The sequence below is a fragment of the Manis pentadactyla genome, chromosome 12, assembly GCF_030020395.1.
Source record: "Manis pentadactyla isolate mManPen7 chromosome 12, mManPen7.hap1, whole genome shotgun sequence".
In the NCBI taxonomy this organism is placed as follows: domain Eukaryota; kingdom Metazoa; phylum Chordata; class Mammalia; order Pholidota; family Manidae; genus Manis; species Manis pentadactyla.
The window spans coordinates 53,324,396-53,348,249 of record NC_080030.1 but is presented as its reverse complement, the minus strand read 5'-3'; the positions used below and the strand labels follow the sequence as shown (position 1 = coordinate 53,348,249).

Sequence of the window (23,854 nt, the reverse complement as noted above, 5' to 3'; positions counted from 1 at the left end):
CACACTTCCAAATTTTCCTTTATTTCTGCAGCTAACGTGAGTAAATACTTGAGATTAGCAATACAGCACAGATTAGCATAAGTGGAACATCAATAGCATGACAGGCTCAAAACTTCTTTTCGTTTCTCTTTTTGGCTCGCTTCCCACACCTGAGATGTGTTATACTCACCTCCACCACACCCAAAAAACACACCCAGATTCTCACCAGAATTGTGAAATCCGAGAATAATGAACTGTATGTGTAACAAGGCAAACCGAGCTCACTGAAGAATTATCCCAAAAAGCAAAGTCATCACAGACAGGGCCCAAGGCCAGTCTGTCTTCAGGAATTTTAAAACCTGAAGCCACTCTACAGAGATAAGATAAAGCAATCTTTTGACACTGATAGGCCTGTTTCCAAATTCCACTGCAAAAATAACTGTTTCAGAAAGAGTAAGGGAAAGAAGAGGGAATTCAAAAAGAGGGGCCCGGAGGCGACCTTTCCTGGGAAGAAGGTGACCTTTAGTTCCCACCTTCCCTAGGCCATCTGCTCCAGCCCCTGGCAGCAGTTACAATTCCATCCTACAAAATCATGCAAATTATTCTTGTTCAGTCATCCCCTTAGAGAGCAATTTAGATTTCAAAATTGTTTAAATTCCTGTAATGGTTTCACTAATAATACTTTGAATTTCATTCTACAGAAGGAAATTAAGTATTAAAGGCCTATTAAATATGTTTATTTGTACCTTCCACCTAAATTAAAGTCAAGGTGTCAGGAGCTCCGACAATTGCTTCTAAAGACACAATGTCTTCTCCGAATGTGTCAGGCTTTGCTCATCTCTGCTCTATTTTATTTGAAGATTTGTGGGTTTGGAGGTGGAGGATTAAACAGTTAACTTGTGATTCAAAACATTTTTATATTAAAACATGCATGGCTGTATTTCAGATTAAATGTGTGTAAAAAGTTAAGATAAAACTGAGGGTTATGCATTCACTTTCCTCTCTTTGAGTACTTGAGTGAAAAAGTTTTAGATGCAGTGATGTAGGAAAGTGAACAGGAACCCTTCTCCATGCTTTTCTATTTCTGATCAGAAATATTCCATAATAAACCAAAAGCCAAAAGGATGAGATATGGTATATCTATGTCTATGTACCCTCTGTTCTGTGAATGGCTATCATGTGTTGACCATGTGTTTTTTTTTTCTGTAATATGTATTTTAAAATATCCTATAAACAATAATTACAACACAACATTCTATACAGGGTGTGGGTGGTTCTAATGTCTAAAAAAAAAAAATCATACTTCAGTTAGGACCAGTGGTAATAGAAGCAGTACATTTTAGAAAGGCTAATAATGGATGAGGTTGAGGGACCCACCCCAACACTCTGGGAAGAGGGGAAGCCTGAGAATCCTCAGAGGGTAATAATGCCTATAGCACTATGGGCCCCGCTGCACCAAACAATATGGTGACACTGTATTTTCTATCTGTTATTACTGCTGTGATTTACTGGCTGTCTTAAGAAAGTTACTTCACATTCCTATATTTCCATTCCTTCTCTGAACAATTAAAAATAATTAAATCCGTGTCAGAAGGTCTAAGTGAGGTTTATTTAGGCTCGGATGTGGGAAACACTCAGAACAGAGCATGCTATTGAGTAAGCATGATCATCTCTGGGTTTTGCCCACAGCTAAACATGTTAGGTTAGCCGTTCCACTCTGAAAGCTGGGGTGGGAGTGTGGTGGGGGGCAGGGGAGGCCGACTGGCAAACTCCTCCTGGGGCAGACCTCTAAACCCTGACCTCCACGCTCCTCCTTTCCCATTGCTACTCTTCTCCACGCCAACTCCCAGCTGGGTTCCTCTTTGCCACTTAGCAAGCAGCACAGCTCTTACTTTCCCAACAGCCAACTTGAGTTTATTCGGGGTTGTGACTTCACTACATTGTTGACAGCATCACTCATATTTCATCTTCCAGAGATTTGACAAAATCCCTGGTTAGCTAGTGGACCCCTCTCTCCTTATGGATTTATTCCCTCTGGTACTTGTTTATTATTCTCTACTTTTTTCTATACTGGTCAGAAATGAGGTATTTAATGGACTCTACTCCACTGCCTTGACTCAGAAGCTCCCTGGAATACAAATAAAGTTTTTCTTCTACACTTGAGGGTTATTTATGCTCATGAACAAGTCTATATTCACTTATTCAACGGTTTTTCTAACTAAAGGAATATTTTTCCATTTTCAATTTTAAAATTCCTTCACATTATTAGGATTTTAGTCATTATCTCTAGTTACTAAAATCAACTTGAAAAAACAAACATACAAAAAACAGCATCGCTTTAGCTTTCCCTTTCCCAAGAATTTTAAAGTAAATTAACAACCAAGCAGATATACATACAAAGTAGTGAATCAGAGAATTTCAAGAAAAAGGGATCATCATTTCACAAACGAGGCTGGGATCTCAAGTGGGGAAGTGCTCAGGCCTGCCCAGCTAGCAAGAGCCAGAGTAAGGATGATATTCAAATACACCCTTTTCAGGTAGGCCAAGAAAAAGAGAACAAGTCAATTTAGCATTCATGTCTATTATGTTATAGGACTGTCTTTGACTGGGAGTTTCTAACAAAAATCAACTAATTAAGTTGTGACTATACTCTTCCATTGTTTTCGTTTCCTTAAAAAAGGAAAGCCTGCCAAACTTTATTGTCAGTCCTGCAGTATATGGTTTTGAAGCTAAAGTAATCACACTCCATAGTTTAGCTTGTGTGACAACCGACAGACCTTGACATATTACTCTTTGTTACATGCAACAATAAATGGCACTTACCATTCCTGACTACTTATAGTGTGAGAGTGAGATAATTGTTTGGGAACCTAGAACTACTTATTTCAAGGGTGGGGACTCTTAATATGACTGCAGAGCCCAAATAGGCTCAGCTTTACCATGGGAAATCAGCAAGGCACTGTTGGCCTTCAGAAGGTTTCTCAAATCCATCCATCTCCAACATTCTCTTGAATTCTCCTGCTGTTTATGACGAAAAGATATCTGTGCTGGTGAATGGGAACCAACAATGAATGTAGGATCTCTACCTTTGAACAAGGCTAAAAGAGGAACATGTTCACCCAAGTAATGATGTTCAGTGTGTCTTCATCACAAACATTTCAAGTTGAAGACAAAAGTTGGACAGGAAAAAATCCAATGTCAAGAGTGCTTGCCTTAGAGAGCTTGTATCTAAAAGTCATTTTCCTGTATAGTGTGAGACCCAGTTTCTTATTCTCTAGATTTCCATTATCTTCTTGAGTTAGCTGTGGTATGACTTTAAAGGATGGCATTTTTAACCTTGTGAATTGCCACTTCAAACCCTCTACCTGTCACAGAATTTACTTCTTAATTTTGTGTAAAGAAACAGCCAGACTACATTCTTTTGAATTTATGGTCAGAAACATTCACCTTGTATTTGGAAAAGCATAGAAGAATAATTTGCTGTCTACAACCAGCTGGCCAACAGATGCACTAAGAATAAATACCTCCATTCTCCTACCATGCCTCTCTCCAACCCTTCTTCACATCTACATACACCATAGTAGAACTAATTTACCAACCATGGTGGAAAAACACTACCAACCTGGAAGGTGGACAAGGAGAAAAGAGGTAAAGAGATTACTTGCTGACCTACCTTAATGGAAGAAAATCCCACCTTAAGCAGGAAGGAAGACGCCAGGGAGGATGAGAGGATGAACCTTCAGCTCAGCCACACAAATGTTCCCTGGCATCTGGACCTATCAGAACTCTTACTCCATTCCCCTCTGGTGGTAGCACTGGACATATATAATTATTTGATATCTGTGTACTAGGTATTGGCCATTGAGGAAGAAGTTCAGGAAGCAGACTACTAGAATCCATTAAAGTTCATTCAAAAATTAGTATCAGACAACTAAAATGGACAAGACCCTTACAACTAGGGAAAAGCAACTTTTCATTTTATCCCATGTTCTTACTATGCCATTCAAAGCATCTTTAAAAACTCCCTTCCCCAGATTTGGGGGGAAAAAAAGCAGAACCAAAAAATTGCAAACTGGAAACAAGATTAGAACACCTGGTTTATTTAGGAAAATTCATAATGAAAACTGCAAGTGCTTATTCTGCAACTTACAAAATAACAATTTGATATAGAAAATGATTTGGCTTTCAGTGTACAAATGGTAAAAAATAATAATAATCCATGTGATAATACATTTGACCTTCAGCAAAATCTCACATCCCTGAATTCTCCTGTTGCATGTTTTACATCATATATTTTAAATGTGTTTACCATGGAAGACCAGGTTTTCAACTATATTTAATTTTTTGCTTATAGTTGCAATCTGTCAGAAGCTGTGTCTATATGATTAGAGCCCAGTCAAACTTGAGATGAAAAATTCAAGCCATTTCTTCTCCTTAGGCTGTTTTAATGTTATTTTTGTAATAGGAATGACCTTCCAAATGCCTTATTGAACAACCTGATCATATCTATCAGTCACGATGAATTAGACCGCTCCATCTTTCAACCCAATCTACTCATATAGACACAAAACAGTAGATTTGTTAATGTAGCATTTTCCCACACCCAACCTTATAAACCACTTTAAAAGAGAACATTTCTTAGCAGTTCACTATGTAAGGAGACCTTACTACTGCAACAGGCTTTGGCCATGAAAGAATACTTTCTTAAAGGCCCTATCAAGTTAACATGAAGCTTAGCAAAATAATTATTTAGGGTACTAATTAGAAACTCTCACAAATAATATGCATTTAAGAAGCTGTTATGCTTCTTTAAATAGCTGAAGGCTTGAGAAAATTTTTTTTTTTCCATTTCTTTTAGAATATTTGGTCACTGATTTTTATCAGTATCTCCCTTTTCTCCTTATCCCTTAATAGACCCAGTTCATTTCATCTGGGAAACACAGAAACTTGATCAGTTTACTTAAATCTTTGAAGCCTTCTTGTTTTTACTTTGTAAAGTGATTAAGTTTCATATTCATATTCTTTTACAAATGCAGTATAAATGATATGGACAGATACACAAAAATATTGGCATAATAGTTAAAAGAAGTTAAGTCCTCTTTAACTCTACAAAAGCATATATAAAAGAGGAATATGAAACTGTAACACCATTCAAGATACATTGTGTCCCAAATTATGTTAGCATTTTGACTACTTTAATTATATGAACAGTGCCCAAAAATAGGTTCAAAGTACTCTGGGGAAAACAGTTTTTTCCTCTGGAATCCATCCTGGAAGCATAAATTGTCTTCTGCTCCTTCCCCACCTTAGGCAGACGTGTAGAAGTACCTGGGCTTGGCATTGCCCAAGAGATCATCTTCATAGTTGGGAAGGCAACAAAAGAAGAAGGCACAGCCGATCAGGATGATTGTGGCTGCCCACCCGAAGCCGTAGGCCCAGTTATAGATGTAAGTGATGTTATAGTTGTCATGAAGGTTGAAGGTCTGGGTGTACTTCACAGGGTAAATTACCAGGGAGATGATCTGGAACACAGCTAAAGCGAAGAAAATAACCCCAAAGTATGAATGCAAGCACGAATGAATGAACTGTAACAACAGATTAACTCCCTCTTCCACTATGTTTTTGTGTTTAAATAAGTGTTAAATCCACTTAAACAATGCTAATGGAAAGGAATGAGGAAAGCTAGTTAATCATAAGCCAAAAAGGCTATTGAATATTGCATGTGAGATGCCTGGCACTGAGCAGTATTCTTAATATATGAAATACAGACAAAAAACAGAGAATCACTCTCTAGTACACATAAAACATTATGCATACTAAAGTAGTAAGTGCAAAATGTGGTGTGCAACTGAAAGCAGGGCGGTAAAGAAGAGTCTATTTTTGTCACCTTTGTACTTCCAATGCCAAACACATAGTTAGTATTTTCAGTGTTAGCAGAAATAATATATATGCATGTACATACATGTGTGCATGCACACACACAACATAAATGACAATATTGATATACAAGAATACACTACTGGAACACTCAATAAATGAATGACTAAATGAACAAACTAATGATAATGAATGATTGATTTTATATATATTATCATTGTGTATACTTTGCCACAATTAAAAACAATCCTAGTAAAACTTTTTCGTCCATCTTAGCATTAAAATATTAAGATCTAGTAATGGCAACCAGACCTAGTGAGAACCAGAAAAACCTGCACAGCAGGTGAAAATCTGAAGAAAAAATAGAAGTGAAGAGATGGAGGGCTGAGAGGAGAGAATTCCAGGCTAGGGGGAGAGAAATAAAAGAGGGAATAATCATGGTTGTCTGGGAAGGTGTAAGGGAGGATAGATGAGGAAAACATATGTCAGGAAAATTTCTAAACTCTTTGGTATAAGAGTCCCATTATTACAATTATTATTAATCACTGTATTAACATTTTTAAACAATTCTTAAAATTAATCTACTTTTGCAGTCTTTTACAGTGATAATGCATAATTCCACAAGTTATGATGAGAATGCACATGCTAGGCTAGGTTATTCATTTTTTGTACTTGTATTTCATGGGTACAGTGCCAGGTCATAGGGTATGAACAGATTTTCACACTGTAACATAAAGACGCTATTCTCCCCAAAGGGGTCTGTTAGCTGTGCTCCCAGGAACGTACCAGGAGTGTGTAGTTCTCACGCCACTTTTACTTTGCAGGATTAAGCTGTTTATGTGTTAGAGAGCTCTAGAATTAGTTTTCTTTACAATAACACCTACAACCCTCTCAGCTTGTGATGGCCATTACTAGATCTTAATATTTTAATGCTAAGGTGGATGAAAAAGTTTTGCTAGGATTGTTTTTAATTGTGGCAAAATATATACAACATAGCATTTATCCTTTTAATCATTTGTGAAGTGTACAACCCCTGGTTAACCTCAAATCTATTTCTGTCTTGATGAATTTGCCTATTCCAGACACTTTATATAAGTGAAATCATAAAATATTTGTCCTTCTATGTCTGATTTCTCTTAATATACTGTTTTCAAGATCCACATTGTAGTATATATCAAAACTTTATTCCTTTTTATGGCTAAATAATATTCCATTGAATACATGTATCACATTTTGTTTATCCATTTATCTACTGATGACCACTTGGGCTGAATAATGATGCTATGAACATGGGGTGCAAATATATGTTCAAGCCTCTGCTTTTATTTTTTTTTTAAATATACCCACAAGTGGAATTGCTGGGTCATATGATTCTTCCAGGATTTTTCAATGAACGTTAATGTCCTAGGGTATTATTTCTAATGGTGATTTCAAAGGGCATCCATCCAGTCTTCTAAGACTTGTGAAAGGAAGATGTATGAAATGTGTTTCTTAGATGAGATCTGATAAGTTTAAACTACAAAGAGCCAATCAGAAGGACAGATGGAATTCAACAAGGTTCCTTGTATATTTTGAGATTCCAAGCCTTTTCTGATTTTAAGATAATATTCCAAAAGCAAACTGTGAAACATGAGGAACTCTAGAGTAAATCTTATTTTCAATCAAGAGACATTTTTACACATCCAGGTGAGGGCTAGACCTGCACGGGCTGCTCTCCGGGGGCCACCTCCTTCCTCTCAGCAAGGCCTTTTTGCCCCTCACCTGACCTACCCTAGCCTTGGCCCAATGCTTTTTCTAAGTTCAGGGAACCAGCACAATGTGGTTTCCCCTCCAGCTCATGCCTGATCTCTTGGACCCCTTCTTGTCACAAGGCTTCTGACCTGTTTCCAAGAAGACCACCTACTCACCTGGTATTTGTACCCAAGTCTGTAGCTGGATTTCTGCTTTGGTCCCATGAGCCTATGTTGGTACCTTGAGAAATGACCTTTGGCCTTGCTGTGCCCTTACCCACACCTTCTCTTTTCCCTTCCTCAGAAAATCCTATTCTGCATCCAAGTCCAGCTGTGAGGCTGGGGTCCTGCCCTTTTGACAGATGTCCCTAGTGCCAGGTGCCCACCTAAAATTCCAAGTGAGTCTTGCACCTAGATACCTAGTTCCTATGTTCCATTAATAAATGTTCACTCTGAGTCCCACCCACCTGCACAACTAAATACTAAATTCCCCACCTGGCAGCACTAGCTCTATGCCATGGAGAAGCAAGTCCAGATCTGGCCCCTCCCAGTGTCTCCCATCCCACCGCAGAAAACCCTCCATGACCCACCACATTCTAAGATCGTAAAACTCCTTCAACAAGTAAAATGGCTTAGGGACACTGCAGTCCCCTCAGCACGGGGCTCGCAGGAGGCCAGTGCTGGGAATATTTGCAGACACTGCAATTCCAGAGCTGACCCAGCCCTGGTCCTTCAGGGTAGGAATGTCACTGGACATGTAGTCACCTACTAGAGATAGGGGCATGCAGAGTGAAAGCCTTCCTAACTTATATGGGGAGCACAGAATACCATCTGGGGTGCAGGAGGAAAGGAAACACATCTCTCTTCTACTTCTGCTCTTGGAGGTACATTTTCAAGGAACAGATCACAAACTGTAACTGTCAGGGGTCTTCTTTGTGGACTGGACATTATTATACTGATGTCCACTGAAGGTGTGAGTGAAGAATTGCTGGTTACACAGTCTTACCAGCCAGGGCGAGGAGGCCTCCAATCACTCTCAGGAAGATGAGCATTTGGGGTCCACAGAGGGCAAAGAAGGAGAGGATGAAACAGATCACCAGGATGATAAAGCCACAGAAGAGCATGGCAGCGGCTGCCCTCCCCCATGCTACAAGGGAAAAGAAACAGCAATCAGTAAGACAGACATGCCAAATTTAAAAATCACTATCAAAGCATCAGTAGGAATTTTTTTCTTTCTATTAATTATTATTATCTGGGTGGAAGGACAGTTTTTCTTTTGACAATACTTAAGATCTCCATATCTCAAGGGAAGACCAGCCAATTCTTATGAAGGACATTAATAACTGCCATGCAGTAATGCCTTCTCCCTCGGTTTTGGGGCAAATATTTATATCTCTGAAATGAAAGTTAAACTTCACTAAACTGTTTCCCATTTCATAAATTGGCCATATAAAAAGATATATTTAAAAGGTTCACTCAAGTTCTAACATGAAACGACAACAATAAGCATTTCTGGTATTAAACAATCCAAATTACAATCTCTTTAGGAAATGGTTCAAAGACCATTAAAAGGATCTCTGTTTCATATTAATGTTTGGCTCCCTGCAAAAATAATCATTGAAAATATACTCTTATGACTAGAGAAGTGAAATAAAACAACTCAATTATAAAGTAGCTGCTATTTTTAAACAAGTGTAGGTGCAAACAACCTTTCTAATTTTTGCCTAAGTTTTAACTTCTTAAGTATTCAGAATTTTCTGCACAAGAGTTCTTAAGTATTGATACTGGCCCACGAGCAGTCAGGATGTGTGGCAATAGAGGTCTAGGTTTGAAGATGTACCTTGCTGTCATTCTACTCTGTGTTTCTAGGGAGAGCCATGATAACAGGCTAACAATACCAGTCAATAATTCCCAGTATTTCACATGCACTGATATTTAAAATCTCTTCACACAGAACCTTCTCTCTAAAGGTAACAATTTTCATGAAGGTCAGGCACTAGGATAAGAACTTGAGCACATTAGCTCACTGTATCCTCCCAATAATTTTTTTAACATTCATACTCTTATTGTTTCTTTAGAAATGAGGACATACTAAGACTCTGAGAGTTCAAATAACCTGCCTGTAGCTATACAGCTGGTAAGTGGTATAGGCAATTTGATTTCCAGCCTGTCTGAATCCAAAACATGGCTCTTTTTTTAATAGATAATTTACATACCATAAAATTCACCTTTTCAATGTGTAAAATTCAGTAGTTTCTACTGTCTTCACAGAGCTATGCAACTATCACTTACCATCCCAAAATTTCCAGCACCCCAAAATCCCCATATCCTTTAGAAGTCATTTCCCTTTCCCCACCTGGTCCAGCTTTTAGCAACCTCTAATTCACTTTCAGTCTCTAATAAATTTGCCTATTCTGGACGTTTCGTATAAATGGAATCAAAGACTATGTGGCCTTTTGTGACTATCTTCTCTCACCTAGAGTAATGTTTTCAAGTTTCATCCATGCTGTCTTTCCTTTTTGTGGTCAAAAAATATTCTATTGTCAGGCTATCCCACATTTTATTTATCCATTCATTCATTAATGGATGAGCATGCACTCTTACCTATTACTCTTTATGGCATTTGAAAAGGAGAGTCATGAGCACCTCTGCCCTGGTTTTACTCCTATGCCAGCACAACTCATGTGACAAATGTGTCTTTTCTTAATTCTAGGTCATTCAGTTGGTCAAAGTTAAAGATAGGGCACCACAGAAAGAACAAGGGCTTCAAAGGCAGCTGTATCTCATTTATACCCTGCCTCTGCCTCCGATTAGTCACTGTCAGTCTACATATCTCTTAACCAATGCTAAAAATGCCTTATTTCAAGATTATTCTGAGGGGAAGAGCCCTTGTGTGAAGACACCGAGCTCTTAATTCACCAGTCTTCACTGTTCAAAAGTTTCTCGTGTATTCCTACAACTTTTCTCTAGTACCTCCAGTTTCCACTTGATTCTACATTTGCACGGTTCTGCACCATCCCACAGAGATTGTTCCTCCATTACCCACTGCATGTTCATGCCTCCACCTGTTACAGACAAACCTGGGCTAAGTTCCCCTGTTCCCGTCCCCAACCCCTCTCTCCCTTCAGATTTTTAAAGGACTAGGCATAATAGGTTATTAAGGAGAAGACACATTTTTATGCCTCAGAAATATCATGTTTTTCCACAAATGACCCCTGAGTGGCACTGGTCAGAATGAGACTGAGACAGTACATGAGTGAGCCCAATTTTATATTTATAATTGTCATGACTTTACTCCAAATCTTGCTCTTCCTGTAAGACCCATAAGACATTTTAGGGGCAAGCTAAAAGAGAAATGTTTTATTTAAAAATCGAAATGAATAAAGCAAGTGTGAAATTTGGTTAAGTCTCTTTTATCACTTTTGCTTTGTCCTTTAAGTAAGGGAACTATGCTTTGGGAGATATTAATTAATCAGATCACCTCAAAGTCTAGCCCAGAGACCATGGAGTCAAAATCATCTGTGGTGCCCTTAAGAATACAGATTCCAGTGCCTCCCTCCCGACCCACAGAATCAGAGCTGGGGAAGTCATGCCCAGGAATCTGAATTTTACTGGCAATCCCTAATCCACACTGAAATTTGAGGCCAAGTAAGATAGATGGTTAAATTCCTAATAAAAACAGATGCAGCACTGCCCCAAAAAAGCATATAAGTTTCAGTATGTGACCTGTTGTCAATTACAGTCTGACTCCCATAGATGTTTATGGCTACTGCCAATCATTAAACTCAATTATTAAATCCAATCATTAAATTCAAATAAGTAGATATTAATGTTTCTTTTTAAGTTGAGTTCACAGGTTAGAAACTCCAATGAAAGGCCACATATCTATATAAGCATGCAGTAGAATGTAAACATAATGGAAATTAATTGCATAGTAGAATGTGAATTTTCAATAAAAACAGAAAAAACTTTCTAGCAGGGCACACATTTCATGACTAAACTTTGACAATCACAGATAAGGTTTTAAAAGTGTGGCTAAATAAGTTATGTATGATGTTGCTATAAACAGTAATACAAATAATTTTTCCTGTATATCTGAGGAAGATTAGTAACAAGCAGATTATTGCTATTACTACATCCTCTAATGTTATAGCTGAGGTATAATTTACATGTAGTTTCAAGTACTTGAATTAAACAAAAGAAATAGCAAACCAATCCACCTAGCCGAGGAACATAAATATAAATACACACCATTTTAAGAACTTTTCCTATTATATGTTAAATCAGCCGGTGTCTTGCTTATTTGAAATGCTGAGTCTAAAGAAAATCAAAATGGAAAATTAAACAACATCTTGTCTTAAGAAGGGCTGCCCTGGAAGTAGAATGTGTAAAACCTGCTCCCGTAGCAAGGAAACACCTACTCTGAATCATTTAGCTATCCATTAAGGTAGAAATCTTGGCATGGTTCATAAGATCCTGGTTGATAAATCCAGATCAGTGACTATTTTATTGCATGATGAACTGAGCCTACCAGGTCTGAGCAGGGTCCTCCCAGCCTAATATTCTGCCTGAGAAGGGGACCCATAGCCATGGACTTCCGACTCAGCACTTACCCATGACATACATTTTAAAAAGTTAAGATAAGTCTGAATCCTAAGTTGCTTTGGTCTCAGTTATCCAGAATGAGCCTAGTACCTACAAATTTACCCAGTCCTTCTGGCAGCTGTTTTTATTTTATATTATACCACAGGGTAAATTGTAACATATTTACCAACCCCAGTGGAAAATGTCAACTTTGACAACTTACCCTAAAGCTATGTCTTCCATGATTCAACAGATGGTCCTCAGGTCTTGGAAGGCAGACTGTTCATGTTTATCTATTCTAAAGACAAGTCTGTCCTTCCATTATTTTACATACTAAATTTTATTGCCTTTCTTAATTGTATGTGTAAGAGAGCGGAGAAGATTCCCATTGTCAATTATCATTCTCTGAACTGAGGCCACAAAAGCCCACAGCACCCTGCGTAAATAGGTTCTGTGTTTCTGTGTAGGAGTGCTTTTTGTTTTGTTTCCTTAAGGGAAGAACAGTTTGGCATTCTATATATAATCTGTGGTGTCCTGAGTTTATTTTCATACAGTGCCAGCTGCCGAAGTTCACGTTATCAAGGAAACCAGCAGTGGAGAAATCCACTTTTAAATAAGATCACTAAAGATCCATTTAGATGAACAACAGCTTACAGAATTTTGCTATCACTTGCAAAGATTCAAGAACATAAAAACCATTCAAAGGTCATTAATGAAATTTGGAGTTTTTCCTAGGAGAGGGTTTTAAGTTTTTGATGTGAGGAAAATGCCATATCTTTTCTCCAGAGCTGATGTATGAAAACACAAAGTTACAAGGCAAGTGCAGCCAGGAGAAGACCAGTAAGGTCAATGCACAGGAAAAGAGACAAGAAGGTAAAAAATAAGTAACTTGAATGTCAAACTAGAAACAACGAATCAATCTGAAGCTTGTGAAAACTAAAAAAAAAAAGCCAAAAAAAACACTTTTAAGACAATTAAAGTTTTGGGTAATATTTTGGAAACTGTCACTAATTTTTCCCCCAAAGTTAGTATTTCTTTTAATGTGCTTGCTACATTCTTCAGTAGTTTTACACATTCTTCAGTAGTTTTACATGTGGGCCCCAAACATTGACCAAAACAGCATGTGGCATAGGTCCTTACTCAGGGCCCTGCAGACACTAACCTGTCACCCAAATACAGCAGATCCCTTTCTAGAACAAAGGAGTCAGCTACAGACACCATGAAGGCCCCGCCTAGTGATTCTGAGCTCATTTTTTCTGTAGGGTTCTTTATGTCACACCCAGGCAGAACTGAAAACTGGATAAATCCATAATCGAAAAAATTTTTTGAATTCTATCTACAGATAAATATAATCATGGGTGGATGATATATTAAAAAGATTGTTGCATGTTCACTGAAATCATCTGCAATCATATAGGCCAGGGTTTCTGGAACTTAAGTGCTTTCAAATCACCTGGGGATCCTGTTAAAATGCAGATTCTGATTCAGCAGGCAGGGCCAGGGAGGAGAGTCCAGGAACCTCCCAAATAATGCTGATACTGCTGCTCTGCAACACTCTGAGTAGCAAAAACCTGGAGGACAACTCCTAACAGGTCTCCAAAAAAGTCTGCACTGGAAGAAGCAATTCTGCGAAGTTTTAGAAGGCAGTAGAGGAGCGGCAGGGCCATGTGGGAAAGCATTCCCTGGCGGCTGTGAGAGTCTTCAGGGCTCTCCAGTCTCTCCTGAAACTGAGCCAGATGATAACTATTTACTCTTGTGTTTTTGTAGAACCAGGAGACTTTACCCCTTTGTGGTCTTAGTGGGGAAATCATCCTACACAGGAAGATATGAAAACAGGGAATTGTACCCCAAATTGAGACAAGATAACTAGCAGGGAATTTGGGATCTGTCCAATGGAAGAAGGCTGGAAAGTAGCATTTACAGGGAAGCACATTTCGGTTCCGTTGGTATAAGAGAAGTACTTTCAAACTGCATCACCCAGGGAATGGAATTAAGTTGCCGAACAAAGGGGAGAAACTCAGTGTAGTCGTCAGTGGTACTGATAGTGGGGCTTTGGTCAAATTGCAGTTAGGTGCATTCTACTCCTAATTTTGTAATCTGGGAGTCTGTCTCTGTTTATAGAAAAAGACAAGTTAGGGAATGAAAAAGGGATTGAGGCTCTCAGTTGGTTATGCTAAGTGCAACAAATGGACTAGATCACTGGTTCCTGGGTTTCTAGATTTTATTTTAAAAAATACATCTATGTTTTTTAATTATGGAAATCAAGTGACCAACTTTTATTTTGCTATGCAAGGATGGGAACATGCACTTGCAAAAAGTAACCTGTCTACTAATGCCTAATTTCATGAAATGAGAGCATTTTAATACTTCATTCTGCCACAAAAAGCCAGCCACAAAATCATAATCTCAAAATGAAGTCCTTTAAGTTGAATTTAGCCTAATACAAACCTTTTCACTTTATACTTATTTTTCTCATTTCCTGTACATTTAAGAACCATAGGGCTAAATCATCTAAAACTATTTCATGTAATATTCTGACTCTTTAACTTAATCAGTGGCCGATTTCATGTGAAAAAATACTATATGTATTCTGGTTATATTCAAAGGAGGTCTTTGGTGAAAATGAGTTCAGATCCAGTGCAAGAATTCTGCAACCTGGCCACACTGACTCCAATTGTCATTCTCGGTGCATAACCACATCCCCAAGAGTCCCCACCCTGACAAGCTGGAGCTTGCCTGGGATTTGAAATCTGTATTGCTGATGCTTAAAACATCCTCCTGATGCATTCTTTCTGAAAACTGGGAAAAGGTGCTGGCAGTGCAAAAATAGTATGCATGAACATGCAAATTTAATTTTGCATTTTATTTATATGTAATATTAGAATGATTATTTCAATACTTAAATCTAGATTTTCTACTTTGAAAAATACAAACCATGACTTTAAAAAAAAATTCAAACAAGTATCTGTTACATAGGGTATTTATTATCATGTAAAAGAAAATATTCAGTGTATAATTTGGCTCAGTTATGAGGGAAAATGAGGTGATATGATCCTCTGAAATTTATTTTTAAAGTGTTAACAGTGAAGAATATAATATTCTGATTTTTTTTAATTCTAAAGAATTATTTACCTTTATAAAAAAAAATCTATAGTATTTAGTATTATTGCCAATACTTGCCAGGAATAACTTGTGTCTTTAATACTAGAACGACCATATTAATGTTATGAATATGAACTTGTAAAAGAGTTTATAAGCGCTTCGTAATAAAAAGGCATGTTTTCTTAATAAAATGGTGAAACACAACATTTATTTTTTTAGTACATACAAAGAAGTCCCCCTGCAAAAAATGGATATACACACTCAATTCCCTATATTGAGTTATCATTTTAATAGAAGCCTTATTCATTGTACATATGTTGGAGTGTTTGTACATATGTAAACTACTTACTACATTTCAGATAAAGTATGACCTCATGTAAACATATTATTTTTGACAAGGCCTTATGGAGGCTATCTGAAAATCTCGAGAGCTCAGAGATAGCCCACTGCAGGAATGCATAATTTCCATACTTGTGAGGCAAAACTAGCTGAGTCCAGAGTTGGAACAGAAGTATAATAAACACTCCAATTCATCATTGCCTACAGTAGCCTTAGATGGGCCTCTCCAGAGAATTCACATCCATTTTTTTCTTCTCAGGGTCACCTCATTACAGTGGATCCTGGATTCATGCTATGATTCCAGATCTTGAGCAAAAACTGCATTTCACCCATTACTGGCAGTAATTATCTTTGCAAAGGTTATGGGAATAACTAAACTAGGATGGTAAGAAAATCATTTATGAGAATCAGTCTTGCTGCATCATAACGGTAATAATAGATTTTTCAAGACTCACTTGGAAAACTGAACTTTTCCAAAAACCAATTTCTATATCATACTGAAATATAAGCAATATACTGGATCAGTGTTTTCTTCACAGTAAAAAGAGTGAATGCTTTGAATTTCCATCTAATTAAAAAATTAAGAAACACAACCTGCTGATTCCCTCCATATACAAGGCACCTATCAGTGGGAGGCTGGAAAAGCCACACCCTAGGACAGTGAGCTCATCCTGCAAGTCACGAAAAATAAAAACTGCCTTGTGCAGGTTTCACAAGAGGGCTGTGGTTACAGCCACAGCCTTGCAGGTCAGATCATGTCCCAGGAACAGTGGCTGGCTGATCATAGCTCTGCCAGCACCCTCTCCCATATGCACACTAACCTTCTTACTTCATATGTGGAGGATTGCTGAGTATTGTTTGGGTGTGTATCAGTCTTTCCAGTGAGGTGTGATTATCGAGTCTGTTTAAAAACACACCTTTTAAAGCAGACCTGTAAGTTCCCTACAAGGGTCTGAGTTCCAGTGCTTTTTAACTAAAAGATAACATATTATTTCAAAGACATTAATTTCTTGTAACATCCCCAAAGACTTGGGATAATACAAATCCTGGCAGGGCTGCTGTTTGTGTTTTAAAAGAGAAAAAACACAACCTTGAAAGAAAGAAGGAATTCCATGCAGTCTTTACATTTTATTGCCAGCTAATGAGGACCATGCTTCCTTTTGTTGGAAAGCTCCTGGTAGGAACATTTCAGACAATTCCATGGTAGGTAAGCTACAGAACCAAGCCTGGGATACAGGGCCCCAGAACCACAAGTACGAAGAGTCTTGCTGGGAGCCCTGGGCCACTTCGACATAAAGAATCCAATCAAAGGTCCTATCAGGGAATGAAAAATGGCAGAGACGCCTTCCTTCTCGGTTTAAAACTATTAAACTCAATTGGGAAGACCCCATTCCGCAATATTTGGCTTTAAATTTCAGATTATACTCATAGTTAAACCGTTCTGTCCCACATCCCTCACACAATAGACTCCAGCCGTTCCTCACATCTACCCTTGCAGAGCGGGTGGCACCAGTTCCAGCCTGGCCGTTACCAAGTAAAGCATCCAGGCCTCCCCCATCCTGGAAAAATACTCCATCAACAATATATTAAATTTGTCAACTCTGCTTCATTTTGCTAGTGTAGGAGACGTGTTTGCGGTTTAGATTTCAAATCAGATTAAAATAAATAATATTCCTAAACAACAGTGCCACGCTTAAGCCAAAAGACACCTAAAACAAAGGCTAACACAAACTAACCTGATGCCAGATGACTGCAGTATCTATTGAATCCTAACTGCTAAACTTTGCCTGAAAAGGCTTTTTTAATTGCAGAAGGGCTGCTTTCATTTAGTTCATAAACGAATACACCGACATTAGGGAAGGCACGTATTTTACCATTTATATTTTAATCATAAGAATCAGAGGAGGAGGAGGAAGAGTGGGAAGAAATTTCAGTAGGTCTCCAAAAAATATACTTTGTTCAGTATATTTACCCACCTAAACCTTTTAAATGGCTGAAAATCATCTTTGGCATGTACCCGATAAACCCTATTTAAAAAACATGTTTTGAACTAGGGCCGTTTTCTTCCAGCGTTGAGCCCGGTCTTGGCCATTCACAGCTTTATTTTGTTCATGTCGGGTACAGGAACCTAAGCACTAAACAGATTTATTAGAATCACCCATGGCCCCTGCTCCTGTTCTGTTCTTCACGAATGGCACCTTCCGAAGGCGGCGCCCTCCCAGGGAGCCGGAGACCGCGCGGCAGCTGCCCAGAGGGCTTCCCGGAGGCGGCGGCGCTACTCACCGTACTCCATGAGGCTCTGGCAGCCCTCCTCGAAGGACCCGCTGCCGCCGCCCTCTTGCCAGCATCGCCACCACAGCGAGGACGTCTCCTGATGGTTGCTCGACTGCAGCCAGCCGCGGCCGGCCAGCGCGACGATGTCGAAGGCGATGGCGCTGAGCAGGAGCATGGGCAGGATCCACCTGCAGCGCTCGCAGGCCAGGCCGCAGCGCAGCATCTCGACGGGGGTGTCGCGGACGAGAGGAGCGCGCGGGGCTCGGACGCTGGCGGAGAGTGGCGGGCGAGCGCGGGCAGCGGGACAAAAGGGAAGAGGCCGCGGGGAGGCGGCTCCCGGGCGGACGCGGCTCGGGGCGCGCGGGCCCCACCTAGATTCCGGTGAGTCAGAGCGCGCCGCCCCGACCTGCCCCGCCGGGCTGGGGCGCGCGGGGAGAGGCGGGGCCGGCTCGGGTTACACCGGGTGTGGGGGCGCTTAACCCTGCCCGGTGCGGCCCCGCGCGCCTCTGCGCTTCCCCAGCCTCATTTGAAACCCTCCTACTTGATCCACTCGCACCAGATGTTTTTCTTCTCAGTGCTTCAAGGGGTACATGTTTTTATCTGCGTAACACCAGCTAAATATTTAACCCCTGATGGCGGATAATGGTCTGATTTTCAACAATACCATATTTAAGTTTCAAGCAGTTTGAGATGGATGTTCAAAGTGTACGCGCGGGTCAGCACTGCCCTCCATCGAATGCCTGTGCCAAACCCAGGAGCCCGACCCGGACCGTCCCTGGCGGAGGTGGGCCCTTCCTCCTGGCTCCACCTTTGTACCTTGTACCAGGGCTCCGTTCGTATGCTTATCTGTTTACAGGCCTGTCTTTCCGCTGGGTCACCAGGTCGTTGACAGCGGAGACCTTGTTTTATTTAATTGTGTATCCCTGGTGTCTAGCACCGTTTCTGGATCTTAAAGGGAACTCAATGAACATCTGATCTTGGACACACTGATTTTAGCAGATGCCCACTTCAGTCTTGGAAGTGACTTGTCTGGCTGCCCCAGACACCCTCAGGTCCTGTCTGCTGAGTCTACTCCCTATCACAAATGTCTTACCTAGTGAAACCCCCCTTTACTCCTCTCATTTACTATTTGAGATTTCTCCAAAAAACAACTATAGGATAGCATGCAACCAGCACCTAAAATCCTGCAGCCAGCGTCCTGGCCCTGTTTCTGTCACCACTCTGACCCTGCAGGTGTGGTAGTGAAGGTGGGGGGCACCCTGGAGAGGGACTGAGGAGAAACAAAGCCTTGGTGTCAGGCGCCAGGGTGGCCTTGGGCAAATGATGAAAAATATTCAAGGAGAATCATATCTTACTTTGTACCTCCAAAATTTCTTCTCAATCCCTTGCCTTTTTGATTAATTTGATATGAAAGATGTGGGAAATACTTAGCAAAGCTTAAAATTTAGTCCTCAATAGAAACAGAATATTATTTTTCTTAGCTAATTCTCTGGCAATTTTTGAGGACAAAAAAATTAAGTACTGAGAAAATGAGTGTCTGAAACCACGTGAAAGATTTTCCCCAACCTTAATTTTACAGAAGTCAAGTTCACATATTTTCATTAGAGGCAAATATTTTCACTTTCGAAGAATAACATAATAGGGGGTATTCCGTGGAGAATTAACGGCATGCAGTGTAGATTGTTAAAGAAAATATGCTCTCCAGGTTCTCAACAGTAATGAAAACATTTAATTAACTGCATATAATATATTTGTGAGAAAAAAAAGTCATATTCTTACAAATCAAACAGTACTGATCATGAGCAAAGCAGTTTCAGACTGAGTTGCATTGGTATCTTAACATCTCTGAATAATTATGGACTAGATATGTTATTTTTCTTGTTCCAATACATTTATGGAAAAGAGCTTATTGCTGTTGAGGTGAAAGCAAGGAAAGTAACTGAGAGTTTCTGGAGGAGACTAAACTCACCCTGGTTTGGTTCCAACAGGAACATACTTACATGACTTACAGAAGGTGAAACCAGTTAGACCAGATTCGAATCTTTTTTCAAACTAGTTGTGTGACATTGGGCCACTTAACTTCTTTGTGCCTCAGTTTCCTCATCTATAAAATGGATGGTGCTCACCCCATAGTGTTGTAATGAGTATTAAAAAAGCTAATACAGGTCTTGTTCAGGATAGTGCCTGCACATAGAGAACCACACCTAAGCGTTAATGATGGTGGAGATGACTTTCATATATTTTCCCACTCTAATAAGATTGGAAAGGGGCCTTTTTATGTTTATAAGGAGGAAATTCCATATATGAACACCAACTACAAATAAATCACTGTGTCTTAGACAATGCAGTCATTCATACTAGCCGTACTGGTGAAATAATGAAATGTAAGTGGGTAGTAGACAGTTAAATAGTTCCCCCAGCTGGATAACCTGGGGATTGCAGAGCGCTTGACAATGTAAATTGTGCATGAAAAAGTTTTTATTTTTATAAATTGGCTGGGTGGGGTCATAGCTATAAAAACCATGAATAATACAAGCAAAAATACATAGTTTAAGAATAGTTTAAGAATGTGTATAGTTTAAGAATAAAAATATGTAGTTTTCAACTCCAGAGAAAGTAACAGTAAAGTAGCCGTAACAGCTAACTAACATATGCTGGGAGCTTACTGCATGCCAGTGTTTCACATCCCGATGAGGTCTGTACTATTATCTTCATATAAATGAGAAGACAGGGACATGAAGAAGCTGAGCAACTTACTCAAGACCACACAGTCCCTGAGTGATGAAACACTTCACCCTAGGCTGTTTGATACCAAAAACAGTGCTTATTTACCACAATAACCACTCATAAGCATTTGGAATATATTTCTCCAAAAGTGGCTTTCTGTGTGCCTTTGTAAACATCCCAGCTACACCAATTTGCTGCCAAACTGGAATCAAATGATCTGTATGTCTGCTGCCATCTCTCACAAGGAAACAAAGCCATAACAGTACCTGGAATACCCTATCGTAGTAGAACGAACGCTGGACAGAAAATCAGGGAATCTGAGTCCTGGTTCTCACTTGCCCTAGGTTCTCTACCACCAGGAACACACCTATTATCAAATAAGGTTGGATTTACTAGCTTGCTGCAGCAGGGGGCCGCACACCACGAGAATCTGGGGATGTCTCGATGACAGTGTGAGAAGGGCCTACAAATGAGATTTAGGCTTATGTTAGGTGATTGTGGAGAGGGTTCAAAGATGTAGGTACTTTGTTCTGAGTTCAGTCAGGTGGAGCAGTATCTTATTTTGTAGGTGCATGGTGTTTTTGTTCCTCCTGTACTTGGCTATGATTATGGAGTGCTCTTATTTTTTGTGTCTTGTCCTACCACAATTACAGAATGACCTTGTCTAATGTTAATACTCTGTGAAATTATTATGCTCAGCATTGGATCATCACAGCCTACCTACTGGCTGCCAGGCCAACTACTAACGTCAGAGATTGGCTTTTTTCTTTCTTTCTCGCTGGTTCTCCTTTGACTCTGACTACCCATCCTTTCCTTTACTACTGGTCTTCCTCTGACTCCTGCTTTCACCCAGTGTTGGATTCTCCAGGATCCTTTCCTTGTACTACTTTGTTCTATACGTTTTCTTTGTATTAAATCATCCAGTTTCATGATTTAAACCCCTACCTATATACACATGACTTGCAAATACGTATCTTTAGCCCACACTTTTCCCCTCTGCTTCAAAATTTTACATCCAGTTCCCAGCAGGTGGCACCACTTGATCTCCCTCAAACAGTCTAACCCCAACCAGTCCAGAGTTCAACTTGCCCTCTCTTTCCTCAGCCATTATCTTCTTTCTGAAGTCTCTGTAGCACCTCCATCATCTTGGCCACCAAAATTAAAACTACAAGATCATCCTTGACTCTTTTCTTTTCTATCCGATTTAAATCCAGTAATTTAAAGTGCCATCACCTCCTTTACCTCCCAAGTATTTCTGCGATATAGACTCTGCTCCACACCTACTGCTCCTACCCTGGTTCATTTGCCTTTAGGGCCACAGCTGCCTCCAAACTGTGCCCCATCTTCAGTTCTGAACACTCCCCCCTCCAGAATCCATCTTTCACAAACATGAATCGGGCCCTGACATTCTACTTGTTGTACCCGATTCCTTATCACCTCTACAATCAAGAACGAGATTCCTAAAAGTGATGCACAAATTCCTCCATGGCCTGGCCCCAGCCTCTTCTGTCACCTCTGCTTGCATTCCCATCTTTTTGGTTCCCCTCAACCAATCACAATCTGAGTCTGCTCATGCCACTACAGTGAGACAGCTCTTAACAAGAGTATGAGTGCCTTCTCAGTTTATAAATCAGATGGATATCTTTAAACCTTATCCAAACACTGTGGTGTTCAACAGTGCTGACGACATCCTCCAGGGAACTCGTACCCCTTCTGCCAGAGCACTCTTACTGACTTCTTGCCCATCTGACTTTCCTTCTCATTTCCTCCTACTGTTCACATTCTCCCTAGATGATTTCATCATTCAAAAAAAAGAAAATCCAGTCATTTTTTTCCCTCACATTGATGATACTATTTTTTGACTGTATTCCTGATGTTATTATGGAAAACTTCCTTCCCAGGTCCCTCCCTATTCACTTAGGTGCTTGCTACTAATCTTTAAAGATCTGCTTCAGACTCCTTGTTCCTCAAGAAAACCTCTTTGAATCTTGGCATCTCTCTCTCTCTTCCCACCTCCAGTCTAAAATACTCTCTTCCCACCTCCAAACTAAAATAGCTATGCACACTTTCCCAAGAACACTTAAAACATTATGTACTAATCAATCACATTTTTATAATTTTTTATGTCCCCATTACACTGTGAGGTCCTTGAAGAGGGTGGTCATGTCTTATTTGTCTTTGTAGCCCTAGCACCTTCTCTAATGCAGATGTTAAGTAATTGTTTGATGAATATATGAATGAATGAATGGCTTTGTCAAAGTTATAAGACTTGGCCCCTCTGAGCTGCAACAGGTTCTCATTCATACTTGCTGAGGTGGTTACAAAATGAGCTATATGGAAAAGTGTAGCTCTAAAATACTATGCAAGTACAGATAAATAAAATTCTAAGACTCAAAATTGAAAAAAAGGTATATTTATTTGGAACAGTAGATGGCAGTAGAATATTATTTTTTAGCATAACATTTGCAAGACAAATAAAATTGACCAAATACCCACAGAAAAACAAATTCACATGGCATGATTTTTTTAAATGCTTCCACACTTCAGTTAAGAACAATATGTCCATATTGGTTGATGAATTGTAGCACATGTACCATCCTAATGTAAGATGTTAATAATAGGGGAAACTGGACTCAGGGGGTTATTGGAACTCTATACTGTTGCAAGATTTCTGTAAATCTGAAACTATTCAAAAAGAGTTCATTTCTTTAAATGCCTCTTTATTGCTTGATGTATAATCTTCCTCATACAAAATAATAAATGTGAAACACCAATATCAGTCATTTTCCTCATATAAAATTAAATATGAAAAAAAAAACAATACCAGTAATTAACTCTTCAAGTTTTAAGAATAAGTTTTAAGGTATCCAGAAATAAAGGTATTTATTTATTTATCCATATGGGTAAATACCATTTAAACATTTTATTGTTCTGTTGTGATGATAAATGTATTATTTTAGAAAATCTGAAGACATGAAGTGTAAAAAGAATAAATCACCCATAAATAACTGCCTTTTTTCTAACCAGATATAATTACTGCTAATATTTTTACTTTTTTAAGACATTTTTTTCTGTGTGCTCTGATAGTAGAGATCCTCCCTTAGCTTCTAAGAACCCACATTCTTCTGCAGATTTTTTTACAGGCGTCCCTAACGTCTGTGATCTAACCAGTGGCGTTCATCAGGGCTTGGTCCTGACCCCAGCTTCTCCCTCTACGTTCTCTCTTTAGATGACTTCAACTA

The 23,854-nt window shown here is 39.4% G+C and overlaps 1 protein-coding gene across 1 annotated transcript; it reads right to left on the bottom strand.

The window, feature by feature from the left end:
- Positions 1-4,058: 4,058 nt before the first annotated feature.
- PERP (p53 apoptosis effector related to PMP22) lies at positions 4,059-18,217 on the bottom strand. Its single transcript, XM_036903686.2, has 3 exons — positions 17,895-18,217; positions 8,593-8,733; positions 4,059-5,512 (listed from the first exon to the last, which is right to left on the bottom strand). Exons 1-3 carry the CDS (start codon positions 18,106-18,108, stop codon positions 5,286-5,288), a joined length of 582 nt encoding a protein of 193 aa, XP_036759581.2. The 5' UTR covers positions 18,109-18,217; the 3' UTR covers positions 4,059-5,285.
- Between the last annotated feature and the right edge of the window lie 5,637 nt (positions 18,218-23,854).

Bases quoted from the DNA above. Each gene is read 5' to 3' on its own strand.
- PERP (XM_036903686.2), bottom strand. From the start codon at position 18,108: ATGCTGCGCTGCGGCCTGGCCTGCGAGCGCTGCAGGTGGATCCTGCCC. The intron at 8,734-17,894 runs GTGAGTAGCGCC...TTTCCCTTGTAG, and splicing joins CCAGAGCCTCATGGAGTACG to CATGGGGGAGGGCAGCCGCT. The intron at 5,513-8,592 runs GTAAGACTGTGT...TCTTCGCTTTAG, and splicing joins AGGCCTCCTCGCCCTGGCTG to CTGTGTTCCAGATCATCTCC.